The 12,176-nt window shown below is 43.9% G+C and overlaps 1 protein-coding gene across 1 annotated transcript in view; it reads left to right on the top strand.

The window, feature by feature from the left end:
* LOC126188457 (orexin/Hypocretin receptor type 1-like) overlaps positions 1 to 12,176 on the top strand; it is a 520,725-nt gene that overhangs the window by 427,722 nt on the left and 80,827 nt on the right. The window contains exon 3 of the mRNA XM_049930060.1: positions 6,377 to 6,907. Coding sequence (XP_049786017.1) covers positions 6,377 to 6,907 — 531 coding nt within the window. The remainder of the gene's footprint in view (positions 1 to 6,376; positions 6,908 to 12,176) is intronic.

Consider the following 12,176-nt stretch of genomic DNA (forward strand, 5'->3'; position numbering starts at 1 on the left):
TATCTTAACCGGTTTCGGGCATTTAGTGTCCTTCTTCGGAAGCTATAGTCTTCTGAAGAAGGGCACTAAGGGCCCGAAACCGTTTAAGAAATTAAATTTGTTTTATGCAACGTGCTGCTGATAATTCCGGTATACACAACTACAGTTGCTGCGGATGGATAAAATGAACGGTGGTGCTTACAGTTCGCGACTACTTGTTGAAGATGAAAAGTTATTCTTTACATGCATATATATTTAATGACTGGTACAGCAGGCTTTAGTGCTCAGAAAACCGAAAAAATGTACTGGGTAAGGTTACGCAGCAAACGTTATCCAAACTGGAAGCAATCTATCACAGTGCATAGACGCTTACGAGAAATTTGGTCGTTCAGTCCACTGCTAGTTGGCCGTGGTTCTATAAAAAAGTATTTTCACTCCGAAGAATCTGAGGCGATTGTTCTGGTTTGTTTAGGAAAATTTTAACCAATAACCACTCATCAACTAGCACGCTCTACTTCGAAGGGTACTGCGTGGATAGACTTGGTGGATTACCTGCGGCGTCATAACGCACGCATTTCGACAGGTAGTCACGTTCAACACTTGCGGTGAGCTTAATTTGTTGCTGTTATGAGTAAACTAATTATGTCAGTTTAATACTAAGTAATCATTTCCAACCATCACTTCCTTGTTTCGAAGAAGTCAGTTTAGGATCCTCAGCCATATGTTTTATTTTGATGCTAGAGATTTCAAACTTCATGTTTGTTTCGGATCTACTCTGATCTGTTACACGTCCAGGTAGTCTAATAAAAACATACGACAGGCTATGAGACAGATTACGTTCCTATGTAAACAGTTTTATATGCGCCTGCACAGGAGGAGGCGGTATTGTTCTGGAACTTATGAAGTATCAGTAACAGGCATCATAGCGCGATATCTTGTTCAAACACAGCCTTAATATCTCGTCTTCTTCACACTGTATTAACGGTTGTGAAAGCTATCAATCTGTCACTGACGTAATATGTAAGTGAGCGGACCTTAAGTGTTCAGTCATATGCGATCGTAAAAATCATGAGTCGTACAATGTGTCGGCAGTGTACCGTGCCGCAGTTTTCAGGATTCGCAGCATGTGAATAAAGCTTTTGGGCGAATTTCACTGACAAAATCTACTCGAGTTATCAACCGCGTGACCGCGTCGTCTTGAACCAACGTTTCAACGAGACTCATATTCATATCATCTGACGAAAGACTGTTCGATGAGCAAGGTTACGGCATTGGTACATCAGTTTAGACCTAGTCAGGCAGCCCTTCTGGCTGAACTTGCACATTAACTTGTAGTAGTCCATGTTTCCAGAGAAAACTAAGGTCTGAATCTATTTGTGCCGTAAACTTCTAAAAGATACCGCATTAAAAGGAACCTGGTTTTATTCGGGCGTATCATGAAGTCTACCTTACAAAAAATAAAAATAAAATATAATAAATCAGCTAGAGGAAAAACAGGAGAGCAGGTAAACAAACCATATCTTTTTATTTTCACCTTCGTACCTCAAATTTTACGCTTTCTGTTCAAACGATACGTCAAAGTGGCTGTCGTGGCTTTGGTTTCTCTACCCTAGATTCCTCAGCCATTAACCAGCCTTCTGTTGGAGCTTTCTGAAAGAAAGGGAAGACAAAGGTTAAGGAACTGCTATCTTGATGCGAGCGTTTCGAACTGACACCACTACTCTGGGTTACATTTCAATTTCGCCACGTATTTACGCAAACAGATTTTTCTTTTGGCCTCTTGGGGCTGAGCGGGCTCAGCATCAAACTTTCCCATTCCAGACGAAATGACAGTGGTGACCAGGAAGAAGAACCCAGTACCTACATGTCAGCACATCCATGTCATTAGCTATAAAAGCTTATCACTAAACCAAGGACGCAACAGCATTCTTTGGGGCATTTCCAGATGCAACACGGAGCGTGTTTGCTTTGAGCCAATCCGGCGAATCACGTCAGTATCAGGCTGAGACACCATCTACGTTTCGGAAAACATATTGACAACTGTCTCAGGGTCATCTTTCCAGACGCTTCTCATTACTTTGAAACGAACGGAAAATTGGCTTTGCCGCATTTACGCGGGTGCCTTTGTTCTTCTCCTTACAAGGTGATGCGTTGCTATTGGCTGGAATCACACTGGCAATTGGCGATGGCATGCGAGAGTTGGGTGGCAGTGTATCATTACGTTTACATGCGACACATCTTCCGAAAGACGGAAGCCGAATTCCGGAAACTGGTTTTCACTGTCATGTTTACATGTTGAAGTCTGAAGCGGATTTGCTAGCCCAATTAAATATGGTGTCTGGAAAACGGTTGTTCCAGTTTCTGTTTGGTCAGCACAGTTTCTCTTCACTTAATTATTGGAGGTAGACAGGTTCACAGTCTAATATTTCTACTTCTCTTTTACGGAACAATACGTCACTCCGTCCATATTAGCCTACTGCTTTGAGAGTAAGACGAAACGTGACAACTCAAGCATGTTTAAAAAACGGTTATGCATTTACCTGGTAGCGAAAATCGATTGCAGAAGTGGAGAACCAGCAGCTAGAAACGGATTTCCAGAATCGATATTGACGTGTTTACACGACCAAAAAGAAACGGTGTTTATGAAATCCCATTTTGGAAGCCCCATGTAAACGTAGTATATGACAGACGGTATGTTATGTGTGCGAAGACATGAATTGGTGTGTGTAGCCGCAGCACACTGCGGACATGAGCTGGCGTGTAATGGCTCCTGCTCTGTTTGTTCGGCTTTCAGTTAAGAACAAAAGCACTGAATAACCTACGAGCAGTAGCTAAAGTGCGTCACAACAGGCCGAGTTCCACACGAGCAGGAAATCTGTCTTAACGGTCACCAAAGAATTTTATGGGTGGGACCAAAGATCAGATTGCCGAGCTTAAATTCTTCGCCTCACCAATCGAATTTTTCGCTAGCAGCTATCGTTGCTACTGCTTAACGTCCTGTTTTCTCACAAAAGAGAACATACACAGGCCCAAGAATGTCCTTTTCTGAAAGAATTTCTACGTCAGTTTGATTATCGTTTAGTATGCCTGTACACGTGTTGCATATGGTCACCAATAGGTCAGGTCCCTTCGACAGTTTCTACTCTTGTCTATTACAAAATATTTGAACAGGTGAACATCCGAAACTCAGGAATGTAGCCATAGAATGAATATCCGATTAATTTGCCAGTAATTTTGTTAATTTATTCAACGACCGATTTCGATGCTTAAGGATTCATATTTAGGTGCCACGAACGTAAATGTGTGGCGGTCGGGCCAGTCAGTCATGGGGTATCACACCCATGTCAAACAAAGACGTGAGAGCGTAGGATTGGCAACTACAGCGCACGCCTGAAAAGCAAGATGCGGAGGTGACTAGTGCAGACGGGCCAGAAGCCAGCTGACCGCGGTCATTGGAGATCTCACTCACGTCAGATACACGCTTGTGAGCGTAGGTGCTGGTCCTATGCTCCCATGAGTTTGCTTCACGTGGGTGTAATGCCCCAAGACTCACTGGCCAGACCGCCACATATTTACGTTTCCATAATTATTTAGTGGCACCCGAATATGAAACCTTAAGCTTGGAAACCGGTCGTGGATAAGCGGACAACAAACAGCCTCGGTGGCGTCCTTTGCATCAGCTCCTACAAAGGCGCTTCAGACAACATCTGCAGTGATATCTGCAATGTTATTGCCAGGTGGATCGCCTCCATCGACGTCCCCTTTCACGACTGCAGGTAGCATGTGGACGCATCAAAAACACACATTACAACCGTTTTTTTTTCTTTATTATATTTCAATTCCCATCGGGGCGGGCTGGCAGCAGCATATGCGCTGCTGTTCAGCCGAAAGACATAGAACAAACAATAGAAGACATTTAAAAATAACAAAGGAGAGAATATAGTGAACATATATATAAAAAAGGGTGAACATCTTGGAAGGCAATAGACAAAAAACGGGGTGACCGTAAAATGGAGAAAAAACTGTGAAAACTGTTTAAAAATAGCACACACAAAAAGCCACACGCTGCGACAATTAAAAGAACACAAGGCACAGTATGACTGGAGCATAAAAGGTATCGACGGAGGGCGTAACACATAACAAACACTGACGGCGAACCTCAAGGCAGTACACAATTAAAATCACACCTCTTGACGCACAGGAGAAACAGCACTAAACACAACACTGATGTGGCACACTGACGATGATCAAAACAGAGGATCTGCCAGGCGCAAGGAGATGAGGGAGACTGGAAGAAGGGAGGGCGGTGAAGAGATGGGGGAGATGAGCGGGGGCCGCGCTGAAGAGGGCCAGGTAGGGAGGGATGTGGGAAGGAAAGAGGCAAGTATGGGGTGCAGGGTCTCAGGGGGGGGAGGAGGAAAATCCGCTCTGGGAGAAGGAGGGAGGAGGAAAAAAGGGGGCTCTGGGGAGGGGGGAGGACAAGGCCACGTTTTAGTTGGAAGGAAGGGTAGATGTCACGGCGAAGTTCGTCATCTGGGAGGGGGAGGCGTTGGAAATTGCCCTGATGAAGGAGATGGAGGGTGTGGAGATGGAGAGAGGGAGGGATACAGCGATAGAGGCGCGGCAACGGGCAGGGGGTGGAGAGGAAGGAGGAAACCAGAGGGTTGGGGGGGGATCAAGCCTGCGGACAATGTACATTACAACCGTTTCCATGAACACATTAAATGTATTCACAATTGCGATCATGTAAAGCAGTTAGATGGAGAAGGGACTGCCGACAAAGAAAATTTGTGCCGGACAGGGACTCGAAACTTGATTTCCCGCTTATCAGAAACAGCGATCGTCCTATCTTTCTTTTTTTTCTTGGTTGGTCTCATTTTGTACGTTATAGTTGGTTCTCTTTGTTCGCGGCGGATATCCCATGGCGCTTGTTCAAGTTCATCGTTGACCCATTAACTCAGTTTTTTTAGCACAGAGGGCAGTTAATCCTCTGACCGAACACGCTGAGCCACCGTGCCGGCAACCATTAGGATATTCGAGCTCGACTCATGGCCAGATCCAAACTTCGAAATGTCATCAACCACGTGTCTACACCATGTACTCGTACATCCATTATTTATCTTCCCGTACAGTCGAGAAATTTCACTTGATCGATGTTGATGATTAAATCCGATATTACAGTGCCTATGTTATTAAAAAATACGATGAAGAGCTTTTCTGTACATGTTTGGGTGGTAATTTCATACAGGACCAAACTGCTGAGGTCATCGGTTCCTAGGCTTACACACTACTCAATCTAACGTAAACTAACTTACGGTGAGGACAACACACACACCCCCATGACCGAGGGAGAACTCGAGCCTCTGACGGGGAGAGCCGCGCGAACCGGACAAGGCGCCCCATACCGTGTGGCTACCCCGCGCGGCCTCTCTACATGCATGCATGTCGAAGCAACAGGCACTGTGGCGACTACAGCCAGTATGAAATACATGAAACGTATTCACAACCATGAGTTGTATAATGCATGCATGCCAAAACGAACATTTCTATCGTACTTCTTAACAACACAGGCACTCCACTATCGCTTTTACCCACTTATACCAGAGAGCGAGTATTAATTAAAATGTCCTCCCTTGTGAAAATTGCATAATGTGTACGTGTGCATGTTTCGATGCATGAAAGACGAAATACAGAAGTTTGGGTCTGGCTGTGAGAAATTTACGGATAGCCCAAGCAGTTGCCGGCCAATGTGACCGGGCGGTTCTAGGCGCTTCACTCGGGAAGCACGCTGCTGCTACGGTCGGTCGCAGGTTCGAATCCTGCCTCGGGTATGGATGTGTGTGATGTCCTTAGGTTAGTTTGGTTCGCGTAGTTCTAAGTCTAGGGGACTGATGACTTCAGATGTTAAGTCCCATAGTGCTTAGGGCCATTTGAACCCAAGCAGTTAAAGTGACTGCTCGCGTACCCGATTCGGCTAAAATTTTCGCTGCCGTCACTCCATTATACATCTGATGGTTGTCCGTGTTCACAACTGTATATACGTTTCTTGTATTTCATCGTGGCTGAAGTCACCGCAGTGCCTTTTCGTTCGGAGGAAGGGAAATTGCGTCGTATTTTTAACAGGCACTGTAGTATCGTCCCGTGCTATTGTCAGGCGGGATGCCTCCCTCTGCTTCCCCTTCTGCGACTCGAGGTGGCATGTGGTACCCTCAGAAAGACACATTAGAAGCGTTTCCATAAACTGTTTCACTTTATTCCTCTGCTTTTATAGAGGGTACGAACTGTACGGTCGCAAATGACTGAACACCGGAGGTCCGTCGTTATTATGTGCAAACGCGCTTGCGAGCGAGGGCAGTCGAAGTGTAGTTGTTGGTGGTTGTCTGTTCCCGGTGGGCAGCCCGATGCTGGTGATCGCGAAGGTCGAATACCACGAGTACGCTGACGGGTCAGAGTTCGCGGCGTGTCTGAGCGAGGCGGCGACGGCGTGGCCGCGGCTGTTCTTCGCGGCGAGCGCGGCGCTCTTCTTCGCGCTGCCGCTGCTGCTGCTGCTGGTGCTGTACGGCCGCATCGCGCGCCACCTCGTGGCCGCCACCGCCCCCGCCGGCAGCGCCGCCCCCGCCGAGCCGGGCCCGGCGCGCGCCCGCCGCCAGGTGGCGCTCATGCTGGCCACCGTCGTGCTCTCCTTCTTCCTCTGCCTGCTGCCCTTCCGTGCCTTCGCCCTCTGGGTCATCTTCGCGAGCGACGAGGCCGTCGCCGGGCTCGGCCCCGAAGCTTACTTCAACCTGCTCTACTTCTGCCGCACCATGCATTACGTCAACTCGGCGATGAACCCCATCCTGTACAACCTGATGTCTTCCAAGTTCCGCGCGGGGTTCGCGCGGCTGTGCGGCCTGGGGCGGCGGCGGCGGCTGGCGCTGCTGAGGGGCGGGTCGGGAGGCGCGCGCAACGGCACGCTGCGCACCACCACCTCCAGCTGCACGTCGCGCTCCAGCGGGCGGCGGCCGCTGCGCTCCTCGCCGGACCTGCTCGGCTGGCGCTCCTCTTCCTCTTCGCGGACGTCACTGCCGCCGTCGCTGTCCCGCGCCCTCGCGCCCAGGGGCAGCGACGCCAGCGAATCCTCCGCCGTGACGTCACTCTGCGAGTCGAGCCCTCCGCGCCGCCAGCGGCCGGCCAACGGCAGCAGTCCGCCGCGCAAGTCCAGCGCCGCCGAGTCGCGGGCCGACGCCTTCAGGAGGAACGCCATGATGAGGTCTACGCTGCTCACCCTCGACGTGACCGATATAGACGCTATCGACGAGGCGCCCGAGAGTTGCGTTTGAGACCGATGAAGTGCTCCAGCTCTCAAAAGGCTTCTACGCGTAAATACCAAAGAAAGTGTAGCAAGAACTTCTCCCGGCACTAGGGACACGCAAAATCCTTGAGCCAAGGGGAAATCTGTGCACAAACATTCCTTTTCCGAACTTCTACATAAGGCACAAAGAACTCAATGACTTAAGCTGCTACTAAGCATTGATTTAAATCAATTGAAAAGTTGAAAACGTGTGCCGCACCAGTATTAGAACCCGGCTTCCTCTTACTAAGCAGATGAGCTGACCACAATGCCATCCGAAAATGTCTGAAAGAGAAGATACCATATATGTAATGTGTCCACATGGCACAGTGGCCAGCGTATCTGCTTACTACGCACGAGATCAGGGTTCGAATCCTGGTCTGGCACGAATTTTCAACTTTCCGCATTGATTTAAATCAATTCCCTCTAGCATCTAATGTTATTAATTCCTTTCTGTCGTGATTCACAGAAGCTGCAGGATCAAAATGGTGTTCTTTCGGACGTGTCTGAAGAACAGACCCCACATATACTCTACACAAGGAACTACCATCTACTATGCTCACCTGAGAGTGCGAAACTCTAAAAGTATTTATGTGGCATTTTATCTTTGCACATATACTGTAAACACAAAAACATTATTTGTTTGAAAGGAAATGTTGTCTTCAAATACCAAAGAGAGTAATTGAAAATGAGTGCCCTAAGCTTTAACCTTATGTAAGCCTAGATTTAGAACTTCTGCCGTTTCTCCAAATCGCTTAAGACGAATGCCAGAATCGTTTCTTTGATCCATTCTTGTCTAATTTACGCTTCAGATTTGTCCCTGACGTTTTCTTCTTCAACATCATTTACTCGCCCAATCTTACACCAGAGATGTATGGGACAGTTTAAAGTAATGAAACTTTTGTCTGTAAATCAGGTACGGGACAAGTATTTTTCTGTATGGTCAATGACCCTAACTTTTTATCCTATGTATTTCTAAGCTATTACGTTTAGTACTACCTTTTTTTTCTTTTTCAGCACAACTCCCTATTTTGTTACATGTCATGTAGAGAACTCAAAAGAAAAATTTGTGATATACGCAGTGGTTTAATTTTAAGCAATACTTTTCATGAAAAGAGCCCGAAAATGTTTCAGATATACAGGACAAGATTGTAAGTCTAGAGCAGGTTCTGCAACGTTACGATACGTTTTGCGGCAGATAGTGAAATGGTACTACGGTGTTTGTCTTTCTTCGTACCAGGTTTTTCTGTGAATTGTTTCATCATATATAATTAATTGTGTCTTTTCACTATGTTAAAGTTTCATTTAGTCTTTGAACTGATTGTTCAGTTAAAAACATAATTACTTTAATATCCCGATAGGTACTGAACTATAGTAGATAGTACACCACACCAATTTTCGCCTCACCTACTACCAGTTGAAAACTGCTGAGCTTCTGCTAAAGGTTCCGTAAACATTTAAAGTTAAATACTAAGGGAGCTTTGTTTGAATAACCATAGGTTTATACTACCAGAAACTAGTACAATAATTTTTTCAGAGGTTTCGAGTGTGGTGGTATCACAACTTGTCATAAGTATTTGATGTAACATTTTCTAGGATGTCACACGTTTCCGACAAAAATTAAGGTCACGGAGGTGTGTTGACAGCGGTCAACCGACCTTGACACGCCGATGATAATAAAAATCAATAAAGTACTTCTCTTTCTCCTCCTCAGTCATGTGACCATTATACACCAAGAAGACGGTTTCGTGTTATATAACTTGTGGCTTAGCTACTCTAAAAGTACTCGATATGTTTACATTGAAATAAACGGCAAGTAGGCAGCTTCATAATGTCTGCCTGAAAGAGAAGTTTAAGAGTTGGTTTCCATTGTACGTCACGATGTGATCATTCACAAATGAAAAAGAACGTTAGACAAACGCTAACGGCATCAAGAAAAGACATCACGACGCACACCGTACCTGAAAAGGACATTCGTATCAACAGAAGACGTTTCTGATCAGCAGCGAACTCACTGCTGGACGTTTGACACTCCAGTTGAATGATGCTACAATTGTCGTCGTCGACAGTACGTTAAACCCTAATCTTCCACTTTAATATCTGTTCTGTTTGCAATATTCCACAACATAAAAAATCCGGGAAACAGCCTGCACTTCCTCCAATATGTCATTGCGGCTTATAATTTAGTAACGGCTGGGACAGACGAACATATTCTAATTTCTGAAACTCACCTCTCACATGGTGGTGGTGGTGGTTAGTGTTTAACGTCCCGTCGACAACGAGGTCATTAGAGACGGAGAGCAAGCTCGGGTTAGGGAAGGATTGGGAAGGATATCGGCCGTGCCCTTTCAAAGGAACCATCCCGGCATTTGCCTGAAACGATTTAGGGAAATCACGGAAAACCTAAATCAGGATGGCCGGAGACGGGATTGAACCGTCGTCCTCCCGAATACCTCTCACATGGATAAACACAAAGTACTTTACTCTTCCAAATTGCCTCTAATTATTTAAATATAGTTTTATTTAGTTTCTTATAATATTTTAAATAAAATAAAATATTCAACTTTCTATTACGTATATACTGTACTCGACCGTGTAATTCGATTTTCAAGGAACTTTTAATGTTTAATGTATGGATAATATAGCTTAAATGTTGATGTACACAGCTATCATTCCTTCAGTAGCATTGCTTATACTAGATAGAAAAATGAACTTCAGTGTTGGAATGTTGAATTGTGTTAGTACTTAGACAACGCTGAATAACTCTTAGTAAATTCTCAGTCATACAATGTTTTTCATCTGACATGTAAATCCATTAAAATAAATTACATGAAAATCTTATGCGGATGAACAAATATTGCACACTATTCCACGAAATAATATTTTCTTGATTAGAAACTGTCATTTACTTGAAGTATTACAACACTATTTCTTGCTGGAGGATGATAAAACAACTCATATTCACTGGAGCGTTTTTCATGCGGACACAAATTCTTGTATGCAGAATCATATGTCGAGTGTCAACGTCACATTTATGTAGGAATCCGTGCACGAAACACGCGCAAAGTAAACGTCAAAAACCACGTTTCTTTGTTTAATTTCAGTGGCACATTAAGGTACTTACAACCGTAATTTACGAAAAGACTCGGTTTTGTATCAGGGCAAAACAGTGCCACTAGTCTACAGCAAGCCACAGGATATAGTTCGCTTGACTGCTCTGCACAAGCAGCTTAACGAAACTAATCAAGGAAATTACTTCATAGGTCCCTACTGTTTCACTGAAAATGATTTACTGTGTTTTATTCGGGAATCAGTTCCCTATGTCTAAATACACATTTTCTTTTGTACAAGATACGATTATTTCTGTTGTTTGTCTTTACAGAAATCAGGAAGTTCGCATGGCCCACTTCTATAAGAATTTCCTTTCAGAAACATTTTACATAGGGCTGTAGTGTATTGATTAAAACTTCTTAACACACCGATACGTGTACAGTCAACAGCAGTAATCAACATCGGTGGTCGCCAAGTTGGATATTTCTGCAAACCAAAGGACCCTTGTGTTAATGGAATTACACTTTCCATTAAGTGATTAAATAATTCAAAAATTTTTGTAAACCTTTCTGGTATTAAATAAGCTTTCAGATGTTGTTAGTTTCGTAGTACGTTACGCCTAAAGAGATGTACTTGTTTTAAATTGTTGGAATAATGTCTCTTGCCATTCAAGTCTTGCCACAGAATGCAGTATATGTTTTTAAATTAGCTCACATTGTACGTGAATTCTTACAGTATGTTAGTCGTTAAAGTGGACCTGAACTACAACTGTTACGAAAAACAAATTGTTGCTTTAATGTGTTTATCTATAGCGAAGGTGGAGTGTAGGACTCCTATGTTTTAAAACGATTAAATGTTATTATTCGTCATTCGTGAGAAAGGTACTAGTTCCAGAAACTAGAAAACATAAATATACGAGCTTGTACTAATTCTGAATGGACTCTCATCCCACAATGCAGTTAAAATGTACAAATTCAGGTTTTTGTTCATCCCTTGATGCAGAACATACTAGCATGAAATTTTGTTCCATGCTTGAAGCTTTTCGGAATAAAAAACATTATATACATCAATTTTTGTAGATGTGTACTCTCATCGCTGATGGGCTGTTATCTTGTTGTGTGTACAAATCTGTCTTTTGTTAGGTAGTTAATAACTCATTACTTATTTTACTATTACGTAGCATTAAGATGTAAGGAAATTAATAAATCTGATTGTTACTGCCAAACAGAATGTATGCTTCCATGAGCAGCCAATGTAAAGACTGCAATGTACTCAGGCAAAGCCTTATAAATATATACGTATTTTTTATGTACTGATATACAGCTTTAAGGACTTAGACCGCTATTTTGGTACGCTTTGTATGTGGAATACAATCGATAGAATAAATTATGATAAAAACACTGTGTCTGAAATATGATATCTTGGACCCAATGTCCTTGACCTCGAGCTGGAATCCTGTTCTAGGCACTATGCAGTACAATGTCGCTACTTCATGTACTTTATCTGTTAAACGTCACACGGATAAGTGACTAGTTCTTTCGTAGGTCAGTTCATTATTTCTCGAAACGGCCACCTTAATATCCATCCCTATCTCCTCTCTTCTCCCTGAGTATAATCTTGTGTATAGTTTGTAGTGGATGCTTTTTAAATACTACAGAGGACGAAGAAAAAAATGCTTGCAGCTCTTAGAGTAAGTTTTGATGCAGGATTTTAACCCCAAAACCTCAACAGTTACCCTACTAACCATTTTCAAAGTACAGCTTACAAACAAGGGATATTGAGAATAACGAGTAAATATTCGTTGTTCACATATTCA

The sequence above is a fragment of the Schistocerca cancellata genome, chromosome 5 (assembly GCF_023864275.1).
Source record: "Schistocerca cancellata isolate TAMUIC-IGC-003103 chromosome 5, iqSchCanc2.1, whole genome shotgun sequence".
In the NCBI taxonomy this organism is placed as follows: Eukaryota; Metazoa; Arthropoda; class Insecta; order Orthoptera; family Acrididae; genus Schistocerca; species Schistocerca cancellata.